Source organism: Convolutriloba macropyga, chromosome 2, assembly GCF_964194025.1.
Source record: "Convolutriloba macropyga chromosome 2, txConMacr16.3, whole genome shotgun sequence".
NCBI lineage: Eukaryota > Metazoa > Xenacoelomorpha > Acoela > Convolutidae > Convolutriloba > Convolutriloba macropyga.
In genome coordinates, this window is record NC_134469.1 from 39,827,310 (window position 1) to 39,851,865 (window position 24,556).

The 24,556-nt window shown below is 36.7% G+C and overlaps 1 protein-coding gene across 1 annotated transcript in view; it reads left to right on the forward strand.

Moving 5' to 3' along the window:
- The window catches only part of LOC142334901 (uncharacterized), a 235,711-nt gene that overhangs the window by 59,210 nt on the left and 151,945 nt on the right, over window positions 1-24,556 (forward strand). Inside the window, exons 14-15 of the mRNA XM_075383229.1 lie at window positions 3,210-3,341; window positions 3,401-3,532. Of these exons, the coding sequence (XP_075239344.1) occupies window positions 3,210-3,341; window positions 3,401-3,532 (264 nt within the window). The remainder of the gene's footprint in view (window positions 1-3,209; window positions 3,342-3,400; window positions 3,533-24,556) is intronic.

A 24,556-nucleotide genomic window follows, 5' to 3' on the forward strand; every position in this document is an offset into this window, starting at 1 on the left:
TTGGCACAAAACAGTTATCTGGAAGGTTTCAAAATGCCAAATACTTTAGTCATTCGATCAATCTTCTACAGTGTTTTTTTCTTCTTGATTTGTTCCTCATTCCCCCTTTTAAGGACGTTTCAGTTAGAAATTTAATGCTTTTCCGCATAGAGAGCCGATTGTGTTGCAAGTACTCATGCTATAACTATATAATAGATTTTGCATGTTTTTAAAGATTTTTACCTCTGAAAAGTCTCCTTCTAAATTGTTTTAGCAAAAAACAAGGGAACTCGGAATGGTCACTAATACTTGAGCGAAGTTCATGGCAATTATTGTAAACGTGTGTGTCTTTTTACGATTCGAAGAGGAGTATTGAGATTCTACAGGTTTTTACAACTCGAAGAGGAGTATTGATATTCTACAGGTTTTTTTTAGCAGAAAGCAAGTTTGTTCATGACTTGAATTTTGACTTTTTTCTATTCGAGCTTTTACCTCCGTTTTTGATTGTTGACTTCTGTTTTCGATCATTGGACTTTAACAATAGCTTAGTTTGTAATTTATAGTAATTAGGAACTGCTGGTAATGTTCATGGTGAAGAGATCATTTCAAGATTTTTTGTTTCTATATAAGTCACACCTAAATGTCTAACCTACACCGCACAAACTCCCCACCACCTATCTACCCCCCAACACCTACCTATCCCCCCCCCCTCCGGTAAGGTTAGGTTAGAGATTATATGCACGACGATTCGAGTCGTTTCCGGTATTCTAACGGCTATGTTTTTATGCAAAATTTTCTTTTGACAATTTTGACTTTTCGAGTGACTTTTACGCCCTTGACTTTTTGCATTTTACTTGAACTAAAATTCTCTCTCAATTAAATTCCAAGAAGCTGAATTCAATTGGCGGCAATTTAATACTAAGTGTCAAATGAAAAATGCGCCGAAACTGGTGCCATTTTTACTTTAATTCTTAATACTGGTTTATGTTAACCTCTAATGTGGTTAGAAGCCTCTATTTGAAGCCCACTATTGAACTTCTTAGTCTGATTTAAGCTCCCCCCATAGAGCGAAATATAGTGAAACTCATCGTTTTTTTGCCCGCTGAACGTCGGTGTATCATTCGCTTTGCTGCTCGTTATAAATAAAACTACCAATAAATAACATTGCTCTTCACTTAAACAAAAGTCCGAAGTCCTAAACTCAAATTTTCACTGCTGTGGATGCTTGTTTTCACTATTATTCTTTTTTAATCTTTTCGTTTCGACTTTTCATTAAAGTTTATTGGATTCTGCAAATAAAACTGCATCACATTTGGTTCGAAGAAGAGTGTATAAACCTGTAAAAGATGAACAACCTATGAGAAAAGCTAACCCATTTTTAGTATTTCTGGATTATGTTCTCAGATGCTAAACCCTTTACGTTCCCTACAAAAACTCTGACCGATACCAGCAATATCAACTAAACAGTTTCTATCTGTATTTTAAATCGCCCGTATATTGAGAAAAAGCTATTCAATAAATTTTTTAAACGGTTAAAAGGCCTTTTTTAAACGGCGCTTAATTATTTAATTACGGGCGCTTAATTATTTAATTTTAAAGTTAAACAAAAATCGATCAACAATCCTCATAAACAAATATTCTTATAAATAATTTGATTGGTTATTAATTTTGAAAGCGGCTCTAACATTATCATGTTTTGCTGTTTTCATTCATGAAGAATAATTGTTTATAAGAAAAATTTACAAAAGTTGTTTATGTATTTAATCGCCTGTATGTTCTCTCTATATTCACCTCATTTTCCTTTTTTTTCGCTCCTCAATGAGTCTCTGGTCTCCCTCTCCCAACGGCCTTCTTTGTCTTGCTCTTGCTCCTGGGTCCTCCATTGAGTCTCTTGAGTCATTCTTGGTCTCTCTTGGGTCATTTTGTGGCCTCTGTTCTTTCGGTGTTATGTGTTCTCAGGCAGTTCGCAGAGTCCAACCTCCATTACGTCACCAATCCTACATTTTGAGCCAGCAATTTGTTTGTAAATGTCACTATTGTCCACTCCCCCATGTTTTAAGAATAAGCGTTATAGGCTTTTGTGGACAACAGTAACAGTGAGGTAATACATTGCAATTTTACTCAAAATTTGGAATTTTTGCCAGTGATGTCCGCGATTGCGGATTTTGATTACCCGCGAGAAAGGCGGACAGATTTTGTCACTATTTTACGAAAATTTGCGTCACTAACATCCGCGCTAAGGTAACTTTGTTCCGCGCACGACTTCTAAAACTGATTAAAGGAAACAAACGGGGGATATAATTGGTTTTTTCAATCAAAATGCTGCGATGGGCAATTATAAATTTAATCCGTCAATGTTTTGTACATCAATTAAGGATTCAAAACTTGACTTAATGCGGGTTGAACTTAAAGTGAGGGATAATTTTTCGTTTATTTTGTCAAGACTTCTGAAACTGATTAAAAGAATAAAAATGGGGTATAATTAGTACTTCTTACCAAAATGAAGTGATGGCTATTTTTAATATTAATCCGTCAAAGTTTTGAATATAAATTAAGGCTTAAAGTGCAGTGATGACGATACAACTGCCCACAAATTGCGGACAATTATGACAGAAAAACGTGATTTTTACGAGATTAGTGATGGAGTTTTTTTAAGTATTGCCCGCAATTTTCTTGTCACTGTTGTCCACGATTTAGCCATTTTTCTCCCACGCGAGAATGGGTGACAAAATTTCGTCGCTCGTGTCCGCAAACGCGGACTCCGTTGAATTTGTAGGATTGGCGACGTAATGTCTGTGCTTAGCTTTCCTAAGAATTGTGGGCTCAGAACCTATTAAGGAGGTTAGGAGAACTCACAATTAATACTATTAATACAGCTTGTGATGATTAGGATTGATTTCAGTTCTATTGGCGTAGCAAATTTATGCATATAACTCACTATATTTAAACAGTCTACACGCTAAAGTTTGACCTGGATATGTGATATCAGCTGGAATATCGATGCGTTTTTTTCTCATTTCTCACTTCAAACTAAAGCAAACTAACTTAAACTTAAAAAATATGGGGGTGATTATCACTACAATTCATAAATACTATGAAGCTGTCAGTAGACCGAAGAATACCAACTATAATAGATGAGTGCAGAAAGAAACCATTCTGTTATCTTTTAAACTTAATCCCTAAAATTTCTGCTCTGCAAGAATACTTAAAGTTGAGTGCGTGTATTTTAGATATCAACGAGTGTCTTTTTTCTACTGCAATTTGTGGTGCCAACTCAATTTGCAGAAACGTGCCCTCAACTCACAACTGCACCTGTGAAGTTGGATACAAGACCCTGGACTTGACCCACGCAGACTGCATAGGTAAGATGTTAAATTAGTTAATGTTTGTGTATGATTTGTAATTAGTGGTTTGAATTTAGACATAAATGAGTGTACGGAACGAGACAGAGTGTGCGGGAGGAACTCCACGTGCTCAAATAACAATGGATCTTACACATGTGACTGCCACGATGGCTACTACTCTCCCAACACGTTTGAGGATGATTGTACAGGTTAACAAAATGCCATGTTCTCTTAAGGTCTTGCTTGCAACATCAACAACTTTCATTGGCATCATTTCACAAGCTTTAATTGCTTTATAATATCAGAAGGCTTTTATGTTCAGGAAACATCAGCTCGAAAACATCAGTGAAATTGATAAACGCATTTAAAGTTATTGTATTTGGTTTCAAGGACCTTGTTATTAGAATTCAAAGATTTTGAATTGTATTGGGGCGCTGTCTTTTTTACGATTCGAAGAGGAGTATTGGAGAAGTCCTTTTTTCAAATCAATTTTATTGGAGTGAAGTTGAATCAGGAGATGAAACACGTGAAAAAATTTGGAGTGATTTTGTTGACGAACAAAATGAAGAGTGAAGCGAAAATAGAGTGGTCTTTGTTCATATCGCTGTTTTCTAGAAAGCGAGAGATTGAGGTGTGAAAACAAAATCTGTAAGCGAGCAAAATTTCTTGTTCCTGTGCGGCATTTTAAATCAGTTTTTTTTTCAATTTTTTTGTTAGGAAGTTCAGTTATAATTTTGTTTTAATTTTAGACTGGTTTTGGAAATGGGTTTGAAAGTTTGTTGAATTTCATTCAAATTTTATGCTAATTCGGAGGATTTTCATGAACTTTGCTGATTTTTAGGCTAATTTTTGCGACTTTTTGATGATTATTTTGTTTTACTGACTCAAATGGGCATTGAAAAGACCCCTATTACTTGAGAAATTTTATTATAGCAAGTGAATACAGTTTTGTGGGTGTGAAAAATTTTTTTGGTGAGAAATATGACAAAAAATGGCGATAATTGAATTTAGTTTTCTTAATTTTTTTTGCAGTTCTTCGTTTTTTTTCTGTTTTTTAGACAAGTTTCTTAGCCTTTTATGACTTGCCTATTGTTTTGCGAGCATCTTGTTACCCTCTTGGCTGGAAGGAAATTTTGTTTAGATTTATGTGCTTTTGCAGAATTAATTTATTTTACTTCAGTTTTTTTCTCCCAGTTGTTTGTAAGAGCTTTTTTTCATGATTTGGCTTTAACTATTTTTTAAAAATTCTCGTGGGTGGTTTTAGTAGGTACTAGTTGTTTTGATAAAGTAATTTTAGCGGAGATAATTTTTTCGGGATCTCACTTTTTTACAAAATTTGATCAGATTTTTAATCATATTTTAACAGATTTGAGTTTCTTGTTTTTGCTTTTTTTATCGTTTGTCTCAAAATAAGCATGAATAAGTACAGGCACGTTTTTTCTGATGAGTATTTGGATGACTTTTAGGAGGATTTCACTTACAGTCGTTTCAGGAGTTCTTCCGGCTATGTTTTTTATGATCTGTTCACACATTTGCATAATTTTTGACGTCAAATTGCAGTGATGATCTTGATCACGGCGAAACATGAAGTTGAGCGAAAAATCGAGTGGTTTTGTGGCGTGAAAATTTTTCGCTCTAATTTTAAAGTAGAGTGAGAAAACTGTGTTTGAACTAAAATTCTCTTTCTCGCTAGTGGTTTTTTGTTCACATGTGGCAATTTCACTTTGATTTTTCCTGTTTTTTTTTCGATTTTTTTTGGATCGGATTTTTTTTCTAAATGGTTTTCCCAATCCATGCATAGTTCATTCTGGGACTAGGTTTATGTTTGAACTAAATTTCCATTTCTCGGTAGTGGTTTTTTGTTCACATGCGGCATTTTTGTGCGTTAACACTTGCCTGCTTTCTTTTCCATTATTGCCATCGTCTTTTTCAGCTGTAGCTGATGATCATTATTTTTTTTCAAATTGGAAAGACTAAGAAAGCTATCCACTCAAGCAAAAGTTTAAGGTTATTGCGAATAAACTGAACAAAGAAATAGTCGTTGAAATGTTTGCCATGAACCACCTTGGAAATAGCTTATCGGAATATTCGCCTGGAACTTCTTCGTTTGCCAAGAGCCAACTTTTCAAAGCCCGAATAGTTGATTGTAACCTGATTCGTTTGGAAGAATACTTTAAATCTCTATTAATTTAGAAACTGACTTTTGCCATGAATATGGTTTCTGATTTCATAAAAAAGTACATTCTAACAATTGAGGTTGAAATTTATACACAGTCACATTTTTCCTGACCTTTGTGGAGATCTTAGGCTTTTTTGTGCGTCTTTTCAATCTTTTTTGAACGGCTAGAAAATTAGAATTGGGTGTCGTCTCTGTTCTCTACACCACTTTCCACTGCATTTCACGCCTCAAGTTCGGGGACACGAAACGTTTCTTTGGTGTATAGACGCATGTCAAATCTAATTTCGCTATGCATTTAAAGGGTGGTTCATTTACGAGTGATATACTATTAAGTGCAAACAAAATCCTTTCAGCCGAAGCAATGCTCTGTGACAAAGCATGTCTCGACACAATATTACGGTTGTAACAAAAAACACGATCCTCGAATAGTTGCAATGATGCCTGGTTCAAGTGCAAATACTGTTTCCCTAATCACTTTTACAAACTTGTTTAGCAAATTAGCAATGTTCAGACACCACAAGTTTTTTGGTTTCCCCTAGCATAATTCCTAGCTGACTGAAAGCACCTTTCACTTCGAGTTTAATTGTTCTTTAATTGATGGAAGCAAAGCCAGCATTCTGTACAGTTTTCAGATATTAGTTGAGTGATTCCACGAGTTGTTAACGTAAATTAACTGAGCAGTGGAATAGGTATTAAGATGTTTGCCTGTCGTTTGCTGTGAACCACCTTTTCAAATCTCGAATGGCTGGTCCTAAGTTGATTCGTTTGGAGATTTTTTATTATCAGAAAATGAATTTTTTCATACATTTGTTTTCTGGTGTCATAATAAAGTAGTACACACTAGTAAATCCGTTCAAAACATATACACAGTCTCAGTTTTTCTGACCTTTTTGGAAATCTTAGGCGTTTTGTGCGTTTTCGCAATCTTTTTTAACGTCTCGAAAATCAGAATTGCGTGTCGTCTCTGTCCGCTACACTAATTTCCATTGCATTCCACGTCACATGTTCGGAGAACCGAAAAGTTTTTTGGAGTACAGAGGCTTCTCAATTGTAATTTTATTACTTTTCCGAGTTTACTTTTCCTCATTTGCCAGTTTTTGTTGCTTTTTGAACGGCTTTGTTTGATCACTACAACACTTGCCAGATATGCGTTTAATGTCTGGGTCATTTACGCGTGATATAGTGTTAAGTGCAACCAAAATCCATATAGCCGAAACATTGTTCTATGGCAAAGCATGTCTCGACCCAATATTACGGTTGTAACAAAAAACTCGATCCTCGAATAGTTGTAATGATGCCTGGCTCAAGTGCAAATACTGTTTCCCTAATCACTTTTAAAAACTTGTTTAGCAAATTAGCAATGTTCAGACATCACAAGTGTTTTGTTTTCCCCTTTTCCCCTAGCATAATTCTTAGCTGACTGAAAGCACCTTTCACTTCGAGTTTACTTATTCTTTAATTGATGGAAGCAAAGCCAGCATTCTGTACAGTGTTCAGATAATAGTTGAGTGATTCCACGAGTTGTTAACGTAAATCAACTGAGCAGTGGAATAGGTATTAAGATGTTTGCCTGTCGTTTGCTATGAAACACCTTTTCAGAGCTCGAATGATTGATCCTGCATTGATTCGTTTGGTCACTTTTTTAATCAGAAACTGATTTTTTTCATGAATTTGGTTTCTGGTGTCATAGAACACACAAAAGGAAATCCGTTTGAAACATATAGTAAGTCTCAATTTTTCTGACCTTTTTGAAAATCTTAGGCGTTTTGTGCGTTTTCCCAATCTTTTTTAACGTCTAGAAAATCAGAATTGCGTGTCGTCTCTGTCCGCTACACTAATTGCCTTTGCTTTCCACGTCACAAGTTCGGAGAACCAAAAAGTTTTGATTGTTGGAGCACAGAGGCTTCTCGGCATTTTTGTGCGTTAACACTTGCCTGCTTTCTTTTCCATTATTGCCATCGTCTTTTTCAGCTGTAGCTGATGATCATTATTTTTTTTTCAAATTGGAAAGGCTAAGAAAGCTATCCACTAAAGCAAAAGTTTAAGGTTATTGCGAATAAACTGAACAAAGAAATAGTCGTTGAAATGTTTGCCATGAACCACCTTGGAAATAGCTTATCGGAATATTCGCCTGGAACTTCTTCGTTTGCCAAGAGCCAACTTTTCAAAGCCCGAATAGTTGATTGTAATCTGATTCGTTTGGAAGAATACTTTAAATCTCTATTAATTTAGAAACTGACTTTTGCCATGAATTTGGTTTCTGATTTCATAAAAAAGTACATTCTAACAATTGAGGTTGAAATTTATACACAGTCACATTTTTCCTGACCTTTGTGGAGATCTTAGGCTTTTTTGTGCGTCTTTTCAATCTTTTTTGAACGGCTAGAAAATTAGAATTGGGTGTCGTCTCTGTTCTCTACACAACTTTCCACTGCATTTCACGCCTCAAGTTCGGGGACGCGAAACGTTTCTTTGGTGTATAGACGCATGTCAAATCTAATTTCGCTATGCATTTAAAGGGTGGTTCATTTACGAGTGATATACTATTAAGTGCAAACAAAATCATTTCAGCCGAAGCAATGCTCTGTGACAAAGCATGTCTCGACACAATATTACGGTTCTAACAAAAAACACGATCCTCGAATAGTTGCAATGATGCCTGGTTCAAGTGCAAATACTGTTTCCCTAATCACTTTTAAAAACTTGTTTAGCAAATTAGCAATGTTCAGACACCACAAGTTTTTTGGTTTCCCCTAGCATAATTCTTAGCTGACTGAAAGCACCTTTCACTTCGAGTTTACTTATTCTTTAATTGATGGAAGCAAAGCCAGCATTCTGTACAGTGTTCAGATAATAGTTGAGTGATTCCACGAGTTGTTAACGTAAATCAACTGAGCAGTGGAATAGATATTAAGATGTTTGCCTCTCGTTTGCTATGAAACACTTTTTCAGAGCTCGAATGATTGATCCTACTTTGATTCGTTTGGACTCTTTCTTAATCAGAAACTGATTTTTTTCATGAATTTTGTTTCTGGTGTCATAGAACACACAAAAGGAAATCAGTTTGAAACATATAGTAAGTCTCCATTTTTCTGACCTTTTTGGAAATCTTAGGCGTTTTGTGCGTTTTCTCAATCTTCTTTAACGTCTCGAAAATCAGAATTGCGTGTTGTCTCTGTCCGCTACACTAATTTCCTTTGCTTTCCACGTCATAAGTTCGGAGAACCGAAAAGTTTTTTGGAGTACAGAGGCTTCTCAATCGTAATTTTATTACGTTTCTGAGTTTACTTTTCCTCATTTGCCATTTTTTGTTGCTTTTTGAACGGCTTTGTTTGATCACTACAACACTTGCCGGATATGCCTTTAATGTCTGGTTCATTTACGCGTGATATAGTGTTAAGTGCAACCAAAATCCATATAGCCGAACATTGTTCAGTTGCAAAGCATGTCTCGACCCAATATTACGGTTGTAACAAAAAACACGATCCTCGAATAGTTGTAATGATGCCTGGCTCAAGTGCAAATACTGTTTCCCTAATCACTTTTACAAACTTGTTTAGCAAATTAGCAATGTTCAGACATCACAAGTGTTTTGTTTTCCCCTTTTCCCCTAGCATAATTCTTAGCTGACTGAAAGCACCTTTCACTTCGAGTTTACTTGTTCTTTAATTGATGGAAGCAAAGCCAGCATTCTGTACAGTGTTCAGATAATAGTTGAGTGATTCCACGAGTTGTTAACGTAAATCAACTGAGCAGTGGAATAGATATTAAGATGTTTGCCTCTCGTTTGCTATGAAACACTTTTTCAGAGCTCGAATGATTGATCCTACATTGATTCGTTTGGACTCTTTCTTAATCAGAAACTGATTTTTTTCATGAATTTTGTTTCTGGTGTCATAGAACACACAAAAGGAAATCAGTTTGAAACATATAGTAAGTCTTCATTTTTCTGACCTTTTTGGAAATCTTAGGCGTTTTGTGCGTTTTCTCAATCTTCTTTAACGTCTCGAAAATCAGAATTGCGTGTTGTCTCTGTCCGCTACACTAATTTCCTTTGCTTTCCACGTCATAAGTTCGGAGAACCGAAAAGTTTTTTGGAGTACAGAGGCTTCTCAATCGTAATTTTATTACGTTTCTGAGTTTACTTTTCCTCATTTGCCATTTTTTGTTGCTTTTTGAACGGCTTTGTTTGATCACTACAACACTTGCCGGATATGCCTTTAATGTCTGGTTCATTTACGCGTGATATAGTGTTAAGTGCAACCAAAATCCATATAGCCGAACATTGTTCAGTTGCAAAGCATGTCTCGACCCAATATTACGGTTGTAACAAAAAACACGATCCTCGAATAGTTGTAATGATGCCTGGCTCAAGTGCAAATACTGTTTCCCTAATCACTTTTACAAACTTGTTTAGCAAATTAGCAATGTTCAGACATCACAAGTGTTTTGTTTTCCCCTTTTCCCCTAGCATAATTCTTAGCTGACTGAAAGCACCTTTCACTTCGAGTTTACTTGTTCTTTAATTGATGGAAGCAAAGCCAGCATTCTGTACAGTGTTCAGATAATAGTTGAGTGATTCCACGAGTTGTTAACGTAAATCAACTGAGCAGTGGAATAGATATTAAGATGTTTGCCTCTCGTTTGCTATGAAACACTTTTTCAGAGCTCGAATGATTGATCCTACATTGATTCGTTTGGACTCTTTCTTAATCAGAAACTGATTTTTTTCATGAATTTGGTTTCTGGTGTCATAGAACACACAAAAGGAAATCCGTTTGAAACATATAGTAAGTCTCATCAATTTTTCTGACCTTTTTGGAAATCTTAGGCGTTTTGTGCGTTTTCTCAATCTTCTTTAACGTCTAGAAAATCAGAATTGCGTGTTGTCTCTGTCCGCTACACTAATTTCCTTTGCTTTCCACGTCACAATTTCGGAGAACCGAAAAGTTTTTTGGAGCACAGAGACTTCTCAAATATAATTTTATTACTTTTCCGAGTTTATTTTCCTCATTTGCCAGTTTTTATTCTTTTTTGAACGGCTTTATTTGATCACTACAACACTTTCCGGATATGCGTTTAAGGGCTGGTTCATTTACGCGTGATATAGTGTTAAGTGCAACCAAAATCCATATAGCCGAAACATTGTTCTATGGCAAAGCATGTCTCGACCCAATATTACGGTTGTAACAAAAAACTCGATCCTCGAATAGTTGCAATGATGCCTGGTTCAAGTGCAAATACTGTTTCCCTAATCACTTTTACAAACTTGTTTAGCAAATTAGCAATGTTCAGACACCACAAGTTTTTTGGTTTCCCCTAGCATAATTCCTAGCTGACTGAAAGCACCTTTCACTTCGAGTTTAATTGTTCTTTAATTGATGGAAGCAAAGCCAGCATTCTGTACAGTGTTCAGATAATAGTTGAGTGATTCTACGAGTTGTTAACGTAAATCAACTGAGCAGTGGAATAGATATTAAGATTTTTACCTCTCGTTTGCTATGAAACACCTTTTCAGAGCTCGAATGATTGATCCTGCATTGATTCGTTTGGACTCTTTTTTAATCAGAAACTGATTTTTTTCATGAATTTGGTTTCTGGTGTCATAGAACACACAAAAGGAAATCCGTTTGAAACATATAGTAAGTCTCAATTGTTTCTGACCTTTTTGGAAATCTTAGGCGTTTTGTGCGTTTTCCCAATCTTTTTTAACGTCTAGAAAATCAGAATTGCGTGTCGTCTCTGTCCGCTACACTAATTGCCTTTGCTTTCGACGTCACAAGTTCGGAGAACCAAAAAGTTTTGATTGTTGGAGCACAGAGGCTTCTCAAATGTAATTTTATTAAGTTTACTTTTCCTCATTCGGCAGTTTTTATTGTTTTTTGAACGGCTTTATTTGATCACTACAACACTTTCCGGATATGCGTTTAAGGGCTGGTTCATTTACGCGTGATATAGTGTTAAGTGCAACCGAAATCCATATACTGAAACATTGTTCTGTGGCAAAGCATGTCGCGACACATGCATTCGGTTGTAACAAAAAAACGGTCCTCGAATAGTTGTAATGATGCCTGGCTCAAGTGCAAATACTGTTTCCCTAATCACTTTTACAAACTTGTTTAGCAAATTAGCAATGTTCAGACACCACAAGTGTTTTGTTTTCCGCTATTCCCCTAGCATAATTCCTAGCTGACTGAAAGCACCTTTCACTTCGAGTTTACTTGTTCTTTAATTGATGGAAGCAAAGCCAGCATTCTGTACAGTGTTCAGATAATAGTTGAGTGATTCCACGAGTTGTTAACGTAAATCAAATGAGCAGTGGAATAGATATTAAGATTTTTGCCTCCCGTTTGCTATGAAACACTTTTTCAGAGCTCGAATGATTGATCCTACATTGATTCGTTTGGACTCTTTCTTAATCAGAAACTGATTTTTTTCATGAATTTGGTTTCTGGTGTCATAGAACACACAAAAGGAAATCCGTTTGAAACATATAGTAAGTCTCATCAATTTTTCTGACCTTTTTGGAAATCTTAGGCGTTTTGTGCGTTTTCTCAATCTTCTTTAACGTCTAGAAAATCAGAATTGCGTGTTGTCTCTGTCCGCTACACTAATTTCCTTTGCTTTCCACGTCACAATTTCGGAGAACCGAAAAGTTTTTTGGAGCACAGAGACTTCTCAAATATAATTTTATTACTTTTCCGAGTTTATTTTCCTCATTTGCCAGTTTTTATTCTTTTTTGAACGGCTTTATTTGATCACTACAACACTTTCCGGATATGCGTTTAAGGGCTGGTTCATTTACGCGTGATATAGTGTTAAGTGCAACCAAAATCCATATAGCCGAAACATTGTTCTATGGCAAAGCATGTCTCGACCCAATATTACGGTTGTAACAAAAAATTCGATCCTCGAATAGTTGCAATGATGCCTGGTTCAAGTGCAAATACTGTTTCCCTAATCACTTTTACAAACTTGTTTAGCAAATTAGCAATGTTCAGACACCACAAGTTTTTTGGTTTCCCCTAGCATAATTCCTAGCTGACTGAAAGCACCTTTCACTTCGAGTTTAATTGTTCTTTAATTGATGGAAGCAAAGCCAGCATTCTGTACAGTGTTCAGATAATAGTTGAGTGATTCTACGAGTTGTTAACGTAAATCAACTGAGCAGTGGAATAGATATTAAGATTTTTACCTCTCGTTTGCTATGAAACACCTTTTCAGAGCTCGAATGATTGATCCTGCATTGATTCGTTTGGACTCTTTTTTAATCAGAAACTGATTTTTTTCATGAATTTGGTTTCTGGTGTCATAGAACACACAAAAGGAAATCCGTTTGAAACATATAGTAAGTCTCAATTGTTTCTGACCTTTTTGGAAATCTTAGGCGTTTTGTGCGTTTTCCCAATCTTTTTTAACGTCTAGAAAATCAGAATTGCGTGTCGTCTCTGTCCGCTACACTAATTGCCTTTGCTTTCCACGTCACAAGTTCGGAGAACCAAAAAGTTTTGATTGTTGGAGCACAGAGGCTTCTCAAATGTAATTTTATTAAGTTTACTTTTCCTCATTCGGCAGTTTTTATTGTTTTTTGAACGGCTTTATTTGATCACTACAACACTTTCCGGATATGCGTTTAAGGGCTGGTTCATTTACGCGTGATATAGTGTTAAGTGCAACCGAAATCCATATACTGAAACATTGTTCTGTGGCAAAGCATGTCGCGACACATGCATTCGGTTGTAACAAAAAAAACGGTCCTCGAATAGTTGGATTGATGCCTGGTTCAAGTGCAAATACTGTTTCACTAATCACTTTTACGAATTTGTTTATCAAATTAGCAGTGTTCAGGCAGCCCGAAAATATTTTGGTTTCGCCTGGCGTGATTCTTGGCTGACTGAAACCACAGTTCACTTCGTGTTTACTTTTTCCCTTAATTGATGGAAGCAAAACCAGCAATCTGTACAACGTTCAGATTTTAGTTGAGTGATTCCACGAGTCGTTAACGTGAATTAACTGAGCAATGATTTGATATTAAAATGTTTGCCTGTTCGTTTGCTGTGAACCACCTTTTCAAATCTCGAATGGCTGGTCCTATTTTGATTCGTTTGGAGATTTTTTATTATCAGAAAATGAATTTTTTCATGCATTTGTTTTCTGGTGTCATAATAAAGTACACACTAGTAAATCCGTTCGAAACATATACACAGTCTCAGTTTTTCTGACCTTTTTGGAAATCTTAGGCGTTTTGTGCGTTTTCGCAATCTTTTTTAACGTCTCGAAAATCAGAATTGCGTGTCGTCTCTGTCCGCTACACTAATTTCCATTGCATTCCACGTCACATGTTCGGAGAACCGAAAAGTTTTTTGGAGTACAGAGGCTTCTCAATTGTAATTTTATTACTTTTCCGAGTTTACTTTTCCTCATTTGCCATTTTTTGTTGCTTTTTGAACGGCTTTGTTTGATCACTACAACACTTGCCGGATATGCGTTCAATGTCTGGTTCATTTACGCGTGATATAGTGTTAAGTGCAACCAAAATCCATATAGCCAAAACATTGTTCTGTGGCAAAGCATGTCGCGACACATGCATTCTACTGTAACAAAAAACGGTCCTCGAATACTTGGATTGATGTCTGGCTCAAGTGCAAATACTGTTTCATTAATCATTTTTACGAATTTGTTTTGCAAATTAGCAAGGTTCTGGCACCACAAAAATGTTTTGGTTTCCCCTGGCATAATTCGTCGCTGACTGAAACCACATTTCACTTCGTGTTTACTTTTTTTCCTTAATTGATGGAAGCAAAACCAGCATTCTGTACAATGATCAGATTTTAGTTGACTGATTTCACGAGTTGTTAACGTGAATTAACTGAGCAATGGATTAGATATTAAAATGTTTGCCTGTTCGTTTGCTATGAACCACCTTTTCAAAGCTCGATTGGCTGATCCTAAGTTGATTCGTTTGGAGTCTTTTTTAAACAGAAACTGAATTTTTTCATGAAATTGTTTTCTATTGTCATAAAAAGTACACATTAGTAAATCCGTTCGAAAAATATACACAGTCTCAGTTTTTCTGACCTTTTTTTGGAAATCTTAGGGTTTTTCGTGCTTCTTTTCAATTTTTTTTGAACAACTAGAAAACTAGAATTGGGTGTCGTCTCTGATCTCTACGTCGCTTTCCATTGCATTTCACGTTACAAGTTTGGGGAAGCGAAAAGTTTCTCTGCAGCACACAGTTATGTCAAATCTAATTTCGCTACCTTTCCAAATTTACTTTTCCTCATCTACCAGTTTTTGTTGCTTTTTGAACGGCTTTATTCGATCACTACAACACTTGCCGGATATGCGTTTAATGGCTGGTTCATTTAAGCTTGATATACTATTAAGTGCAACCAAAATTCTTATAGCCGAGCCATTGCTCTGAGGCAATGCATGTCGCGACACATACATTCCCCGGTTGTAACAAAAAACACGATCCTCGAATAGTTTGATTGACGCCTGGCTCCAGTGCAAATACTGTTCCATTAATCAGTTTTACATAATTTATTTTTGCAAATTAGCACTGTTCAGACATCACAAATTGTTTAGTTCCCCTCGCATGATTCCTAGTTGATTGAAAGCACCGTTCACTTCGAGTGTATCTGTTTCCTTAATTGATGGAAGCAAAACCAGCCTTTTGTACAACGTTCAGATTTTAGTTGACTGATTCCACGAGTTGTCAACGTGAATTAACTGAGAAAAGGATTAGATATTAAAATGTCTGCCTGTTCATTTGCTATGAACCACCTTTTCAAAGCTCGATTGGCTGATCCTAAGTTGATTCGTTTGGAGTCTTTTTTAAACAGAAACTGAATTTTTTCGTGAATTTGTTTTCTATTGTCATAAAAAAGCACACACTGGTAAATCCGTTCGAAACATATACACAGTCTCAGTTTTTCTGACCTTTCTTTGGAAATCTTAGGTTTTTTGTGCATCTTTTCAATTTTTTTTGAACAACTAGAAAACTAGAATTGGGTATCGTCTGTGATCTATACATCGCTTTCCATTGCATTTCACGTTACAAGTTTGGGGAAGCGAAAAGTTTCTATGCAGCACAGAGTTATGTCAAATCTAATTTCGCTACTTTTCCACATTTAATTTTCCTCATCTACCAGTTTTTGTTGCTTTTTGAACGGCTTTATTCGATCACTACAACACTTGCCGGATATGCGTTTAATGACTGGTTCATTTAAGCTTGATATACTATTAAGTGCAACCAAAATTCTTATAGCGGAGCCATTGCTCTGAGGCGATGCATGTCGCGACACATACATTCCCCGGTTGTAACAAAAAAACACGATCTTCGAATAGTTTGATTGACGCCTGGCTCCAGTGCATATACTGTTTCAGTAATCATGTCGTACAGATTTACAATCTGTAGATTTGAATTGTTTCGTAGTGCCAATTTAGCGTCCTTTATTTCGGCCAATTTAAGAGTGAATTGGCGGAGCGAATTCCAGCCTTATTTTGTTATTCAAATATTGATTATTTGAGTTACAAAATTTAGGTTGATTTGGCGGAGCGAAATCACGTCAACTATCTATCGGGTATTTCGCTTAGTGAAAGATACCAAATTTTTGATGCGTCTGAATTTAGATTTTGGCGGATCGAAATCTAGTTAAGAGAGAGAGTCAACTATTTTAAATTACGAATTTGAGAAGAATGAAATTAGGCAAGATTAACAAAACTGCTTCACAAATTGTTCACAAGATAACATTACTAAATTGCGGCAACTGACAATCACGAGACAAGGTGAACAGACAAATAATCATGCATAGGATATAAACAAATTAACAAGTATGAAATCATCAGATTTGATCTTCAAAATTAAACTGAATAAAAGAACAAATTAAAATAAGGAAATTGAACTAAATTAAGTTAAACAGAAATTGAACTAAATTGTTTGCACCAAATTAATGAACTCAAACTAAAAATGTACTATTGTACCACATTTCCCCCTTGGCGGAAATAAATAACATGTTGTTTATCAGAAAATTAGTAAGAAATATGTACTTGTTAAATAATTAATACTGTAATGTTTTAGACAGAGTTTTGAATGGTCAGTTTTACTCATTAATCGCTTTCGCTTTCATAATACCTTTCCGCTTCGCCAACTGTCATAGATAACTCGGGTTCCTCATAATTCGGAGAGACGTAGAATTGAGTGGGGTAGGAAGTTGTTGGGGAGCATGGGCCGACTGTGAAGTTTGACTCCTCTTGATTGCATTGCGCTGCAGCCGTTTGTATTGCAGAAATTATGGACTTGTTTTCGATTTGTTGTTTTTTAATGTTTTGCCGTCTCTTCTGTTTTCCAATTGCTGAAGTACTTGGTGTTGTGGGAGGGCATGATTGAATTGGATTCACAGACTCATCCGATTCTGTTGTTGAAGTGGCAGAGCGTTTTCTCTTTGAAGGAATTAGCGCTGCGGATGCTTTCGTGGCTGCTTTTCTTTTCGGTCTGCTTGGTGGCTCCGCGATAATGATGCTTGAAGTCGGTAGTTCCATTGGCACTGCGGGATCGTTATTTGACTCCGTGGTTTGATTTCGCGGCGCCGTTGTCTGTTGTATCTTTGGCTTGGTCGGCATTCTTACTCTGAGGGCGCGTGTTACATTAGAGTGAATGGACGACACTGTGCTGACGTCATCTGCCACTTTTCTGTGTTTCATTTTCTTTCCACCTTCTAACTTTTTTCTTAGTTCTTTTGCATGGTGATGAATGATTTCCTCCGTTGTTTTTCCCGTGGGGATTTTCGGGCGTCTATTTGCATATATTTGCAAATCTGTTTCTCGTTCCGCCTTTGTGCCGAACTTTGCGAGGTCAGAATTCCGTATAGTAACCTCTCTCTTGCCCGGTTCTTTGATTACTGATGTGTTTTCGGTTGTTTTAATAACTGACGATCCTGGTGCAAGTACGTCGTATAGACCGTCGAGACTTTTCTTTGATCGTTTTATTTGTGGTTTTTTCTTTGCCAATTTGAGCTCCAGTGACGATTCTGTTCTTGGTATCGGTTGGCCAACATCGGGATGAGAAATTAATCCCGATTCTTTATTTGGGTCGTCCCTCTGTCTTTTCATTGCCTCTTTGCCCAGTTTGTCCTTGTTTATTTCCATTTCTATATCGCTTCGCTCATCATTGTCCCATTTGTCGTCAGTGATGAGTTGGTCCCATTTGACAGTCTCCAAATCTAAATATTTGTTAAGAATATTTTTGTAAGTTAAACTTTTTGAATCTGGATTAGTCGTTATATTGCTTAATGGTGTATTCGCTTTTCTGCCAAAATGTGCCTCAAAAGGTGATATTCCAATAGTCTTTTGACGACATATTCGTAACTGATAAATTATTGAATTTATTGTTGCTTTCATGTTAAATTGATTTTGCGCCGCCGTTTTAATACAGGCTAAGCGATTCTTGATTGTTTGAATGAGTCTTTCAACCAAACCAATAGCTCTGTGTTCGTGTATTGGCGCCTCGATTAGCTGTATATTATTTTGATTACAGAATGTTTTAATTCGATGCCCCGTTTGACATCTAGCCTGATCCAATCTAATCGCGCGGGGTATACCGTGTAGCAAAACATATTCTTGAAGAAACTTTAAAATATTATCTGCATTGGCTCTATCAAATACCTTTGCTGTTGGAAATTTCGAAAATCGATCAATACATGCAAGAAAATAAATCTCTTGATTTTTCTCATTATAAATGGGTCCTCCAAAATCAATTTGAATCTCTTCATTAGGAACTTTACATAGCTTTAATGGTGCCCATTTATTTGCTGGTATAATAGGTTTTAAATTTTTACCAATTTTGACACATGGGTTGCACTTTGCTGTTTTGGTGGCAATATCCCTGTGCATGTATGGCCACCACGCGTGTGTCGCCATATCCGTCATTCCCCATGTGCCAGGGTGAGTTGCGTGGATTGCATCTACATACGCATCCTTGATAGCATGTGGGAGTGCAATTCTGTCGTCTATGCAAACACACCCATTCTTCACGTGTAAGTCCTTCCAGAAGGAATGAATGTAGGGTGAGATTTGTCTGCATCTTTCTTCATTGGACGTCAAAATGCAGTCGCGAATCTCTTTCAAGATCGCGTCCTTTGTTGTCAGGCTGGCCATGAGAGAGCTTGAGAAGATTTTTGAAAGCGCGAAATTGAAGGAATCCATGTACAAGTCGTCTACCGAAGGCGAAGTGGCTGTTGTATCTGTAGTAGGTGTAATGGGGGTCACAGGTGCCGTTTGAACAGTAGAAGGCCCCGCTTCTGCAAATCGGACTCTCGAAGGGGTCGATTGTTTTACAGTCATCAGTGTGTCGTCGTCAGAAGGTGATTGAGACATCATATATACGTTCTTGAATTTTGTTGCGATGCGTTGAAAATGATTTAGATTAGAGTGTGACTGTTCGGTGGGTCGGTTTAAGGCAAAAAGCGAGTGAGGAATGTTAGTTGTTTCGATTTTGGGGATGGAATTTAAATTATTTATCGTTAATTCGCTAATTGAGTCGTCAATTTGCGTGCTTGTAGAATGTTCTGGATTTCGCGGTGCGAAATCACCACATAAGTTATTAGTGGAATTTGGATTATTTACGACGCAATTTGTAGATTGATTTCGCGCTGCGAAATCGACGTAATTTTCAGCATTTGATAAGAAGCGTTTCGCGCTACGCTTAATTATATCCAATTTAGCTACAATAAATTGCTCGTCGTATGTGGATATATTAGCAGCTTGTTGATGCGGGTCGCGAGATATATAATCCACTAATCCCATTTTTGTGCCCGGAAGGTGATCAATCGAAAATTCAAACGGTAGTAAACGATCTACCCATCGCGTCAGTCTACTATTATAGGATTTATTGGATCTGTTTTCTCTCATAATAGAGAGAAGGGCTCTATGATCAGTTATCACAGTAAAGGGTTTGCCGTATAAGTAATACTTAAAGTGTTCCACTGACCAAACAACACCCAGAAGTTCTAGTTCGTTTATGCTATATCTGTCTTCAACAGAGTTCAAAAATCGCGGCGCGAATGCTACAGTATGCCACCCATTAGGTGTTCGTTGCTCCAATGCACATCCCAATGCCTTACGCGAGGCGTCACATTTAATTCGCGTTTCCAAATCCGGGTTGAAATGTTTATTTTCAGTTGTTTCCGTAATTTGTTCTTTTATTAAAGAAAACTGTTTATCGTGCTCTTCCGTCCAGAGAAATTTCGAATTTTTCTTAAGCAATGGTCGGAGGGGGTAACATAATTGTGACAAATTCGGAATAAATTTTCCAAGATGGTGTACAGATCCCATAAAAGATCGAAGTTTTTTAAGATTAGTAGGTGCCGATAATTTTCCGATTGCATCTGTTTTACTTGAAAGTGGGGATACACCAGACTGCGTAATATTATGACCGAGCCATTCAATCGACTCTTTTGCGAAATGACATTTTGCCAGATTTATGCGTAAATTTTCCTGATCCAGTTTTATTAGACATTTTCGTACTAAATGAAGATGTTTTTCGATTCCACCTCTACTAACGATCAAAATGTCATCTAGGAAACAGAAAGTATTTTCTAAACCGGCTAGGGTACAATCAATAGCTTTTTGGAACTCCGCCGGCATATCTGTCAGCCCGTAAAATCCAGTTTTAAATCGATATGTGCCAGTCATATCACCACTGACTATATTGAAGTTACAATGGCGGGCCGTATCACTGTGTAGCTTTAATTGACTATAAGCGTATTGCAAATCAAGAGTTGTGAAATAAGCAGTCTCCTGCGGCGCCGTTGACAGTGTTTGCGAAATTGTTTGAATTAGCGAATCTATATTAGGCATTTGATACTTGTTTTTATGAATAGCTTTGTTTAGGATTTTTGAATCAAGGGCTATTTTGATTGACTTATCCTTTTTTACCGTAATGACAATCGGAGATATGAAAAATTGATCTGAACAGTTGTTTAACTTTTCAATATGTCCTTCATTTAACAGTTTTTCTAATTCAATTTTCACTTTCGGTTGGAGGTGAATGGGTACTTTTCGTCCTTTTTGATGTATTACTCGATAATTTTTGTGAAATTTTGAATTGACCGTGTGGTTTTTTTTGATTTCCCAATTCGAGATATCAAATCAGGAAATTCCTTTGCCATTGATTTCTTGATTGCACGAGGTGGATCTATATTATTAACTTCAGATTGCGGGCAAGGCTTCTGAGAAATTGTAATACCTAACTGGTCAAAAAGGTCCCGTCCTAATATTGGTCTAAATCCATCGGATACCACTGTTATTTTTGCCTTCTGTATACTCCAATCATTGCATTTTACCGGCGTTTTCAAAGTACCAAGAGGTTGGACGATATCATTCGAAAATGACTTCAATTCCAATGGTCTTTTCTCCGACCATTGTGATTGAGCGCAATGGAGCATTATTTCTCTTGCGAGTGACATATTAATAATGGTACAACCACTACCAGAGTCTAGAAGTAAATCGCAGTTTGTGTTTCCAATTGTTAGTGTTAAATTTTTCAGTGTCAAATTTGGGGAACTCGTATTTTCAATAGTGGCAACGTAATTATTATCATCCGAAGAATCATAGTCTGAATTGATTTGCGCATTATAATTGATATAATTGACGTTTAGACTTTCCTGGCTAGAATTTTGATTAGATGTTTCTGCCGTATCTATATTGTTAATGCGATTAGTTTGTTGAGTGTTTCTTGAAGAATTAAGTCTTCGACGACAAACTTTAGCGAAATGGTTTTGCAAACCACAGTGATTACATTTCTTACCCATTGCGGGGCAAACCTGACCATGTGTAGGTGTCCAGACTTGACCACAACCACGGCATTGACCAATGGATGCACGGTTTGTGACTGTTCTGCTTGATTGAGGTCCTCGTGCTCCCGCGCCGCGGAATCGATTGAATTGTTGTACTGTGTTTACCGTACTGCCAGTTGCGCCGTTATTAGATGAAATTCTTTGCTGATTCTGATTACCCATTTCCATGTTTACTGCAATGCTGAGTGCCCTCTCTGGTTCGACTGTGTCCCTTAGAAGCTCTCGCTGAATGTCATCGTCTAGCATGTTAGTGATGAAAATGTCCCTGATGATGGCTTCTTCACGGTTTTCAAAGTCACAGTTTTCAGCTAGTTCTTTTAAGATGCTGTAAAATTGCTCTACAGTCTCGCCCTTCTTTTGTTTCCGAGAGAAGAACACAAATCGATCGAATGTGATGTTTCTTGGGCGGATAAAGGCAATCTCCATCATTTCCCAGAGTTTTAGAGTAGTCAAATCATAAATGTTGTCGTGCGGGAATTTTTGTGTTAATAGTCGTCTTCCTTCAGTACCAATACTGAGGTACAACAGGGACACGCATTTCTGATCGCACAGATTCCAAGGACGCTCCCCACATAGTATTCCCGCTTCGGTTATTTTTTGACACTTTAGTTCCCATTGTAGCTTCAGCTGGTTGTTTCTTACTCTACGTTCTCTTTCTGCTTCCTCGGTTGTGTCGTCAATCGGCATTTCGTACTTCGGTTCCACTGGTAGGCGAACTGTCGATGGTTTGGGTTGAAGCAATGTGTCTATAGTTATGTTCTCGCGAGCGAGAATCGCTAGTTTTAATTGAATTCTCCATTTCTCCCATCTGATCGGTGGGTCTGAGGTTGGTCGTTCCCAAAATGGCTCTATCGACAGCGGTGTTTTTCTCGATTCTCGAGCTGACTGCGCCATGTCGTACAGATTTACAATCTGTAGATTTGAATTGTTTCGTAGTGCCAATTTAGCGTCCTTTATTTCGGCCAATTTAAGAGTGAATTGGCGGAGCGAATTCAAGCCTTATTTTGTTATTCAAATATTGATTATTTGAGTTACAAAATTTAGGTTGATTTGGCGGAGCGAAATCACGTCAACTATCTATCGGGTATTTCGCTTAGCGAAAGATACCAAATTTTTGATGCGTCTGAATTTAGACTTTGGCGGATCGAAATCTAGTTAAGAGAGAGAGAGTCAACTATTTTAAATTACGAATTTGAGAAGAATGAAATTAGGCAAGATTAACAAAACTGCTTTACAAATTGTTCACAAGATAACATTACTAAATTGCGGCAACTGACAATCACGAGACAAGGTGAACAGACAAATGATCATGCATAGGATATAAACAAATTAACAAGTATGAAATCATCAGATTTGATCTTCAAAATTAAACTGAATAAATGAACAAATTAAAATAAGGAAATTGAACTAAATTAAGTTAAACAGAAATTGAACTAAATTGGTTGCACCAAATTAATGAACTCAAACTAAAAATGTACTATTGTACCACAAATCAGTTTTACGTAAATTATTTTTGCAAATTAGCACTGTTCAGACATCACAAATTGTTTGGTTCCCCTCGCATGATTCCTAGTTGATTGAAAGCACCGTTCACTTCGAGTGTATTTGTTTCCTTATTTGATAGAAGCAAAGCCAGCATTCTGTACAGTGTTCAGATGTTAGTCGAGTGATTCCACAGGCTTTATTGTAAGTTAATGTGCTGAGCACTGAGCACTGCTGAATAGTGATATCACAATCAGTGTGCCCGAACCCTTAAGTGTCTTTTTCTTCGGACATTCATCTTGGTGGATGCAAATTGGCACTATATATATATTTTTATCAGTGATTGCTTCGCACCTTGGTTCCGTGAGCCAAGAGTTTTTTAATGATCTTTTGAGCCAAGAAGTTTTTGCAAGAGAGCTTCGGAGACTTCGATGTCTCAAATTTTGGGCAAGAGGATATCGGAATGTATCCTTAAGATTGGTCTGGCACTTTGCCAGCGTGTCGGTGATTTGACTCTGCATTTCGTGACCAAGCAATTTTTGCTTGTTGTACCAAGATTAACTTCTTCTCTTAATTGAGATTTGTTCCTAATGAGGCGTGTGCCGTAAACAACGGAACTCGAAAAATGATATCGCAAAAGTAAGCAAGGAATTGCATCATCTTTTATTAGTTGGGATATTAGTTGGGATAAGTTAAAATGAATGAAGAAATTTGTCCTGCACAAACGTAAGCAGTCGTTTCCCCCGAACTATGAAAATTGAAGACATCTTGAAATACTATTCCGGTGCAGTGCAGTTAAGATCTTAGCTTCTGCATATGTCCTGGTGTGACATATACTGATGACTACTAGAATTACAAACATTCACTGCCACAATTAAAGCAAAATTCAACTCCGCAGTCGAGCACTTATTCTCATGAGTCTGTTTTCCCCCTTTTAAAAAGTATTTTCTTTTAAAATTTTGCTCAGCTTTCAATTATTTATATAATAGAACTAAAAAGTTGTCAAAATTTTAAGTAAATAGAATAAATGCAAAAGTTTCTCAAAATGGTGTCTCAAAATCGCTCTTTTAATTCCTCATTTGGATTCGTTTAAAAAGTTTAATCACTAGATCAACTAAATATGCAGCGTTGCCCTGCTGTTTACACAGCTGATGCGTGGACTTATTGTTCCAACGTTTTTCAAAATAGGGAAATAAATGCGAGACAGGCTTTTTTCCTATATTCAAATTTTCACTTTTTGTTTAGGCATCCTAGATAAAAAAACCGACAGCGTTCAAATTCAAGATAAAACAAACAAAGAAATTTGTATTAAAGTTATTTTATTTTTTATCTGCTTGACCAAAAATTTCGAACAAAAAATACTTTTTCTAAAATTCTTGTTTAAAATTGTTTCCCATCTCTCTCTCTCTCTCTCTCTCTCTCTCTCTCTCTCTCTCTCCTTCTCTCTCTCTCTCTCTCTCTCTCTCTCTCTGTTTTCTGACGATTCAAAACTAGTATAAAAGCCGACGTTTCTCTGTAATCTACACATTTTTTGAAATATAGAGACTTCAGTTTCTTAGAGCTCTCAAAGTAGCAAAAATTAACTTCAAAAATGTAAAACTGAAAGAAAAAAAGCTTTTCTTTTCTAAATTCTAGAGTTGTTTCACAAACAGTTTTTCTTGTTTCATCACAATCAACCATAGAAAAATTTTTCAGAATCCCGGAGACGTCAAAAA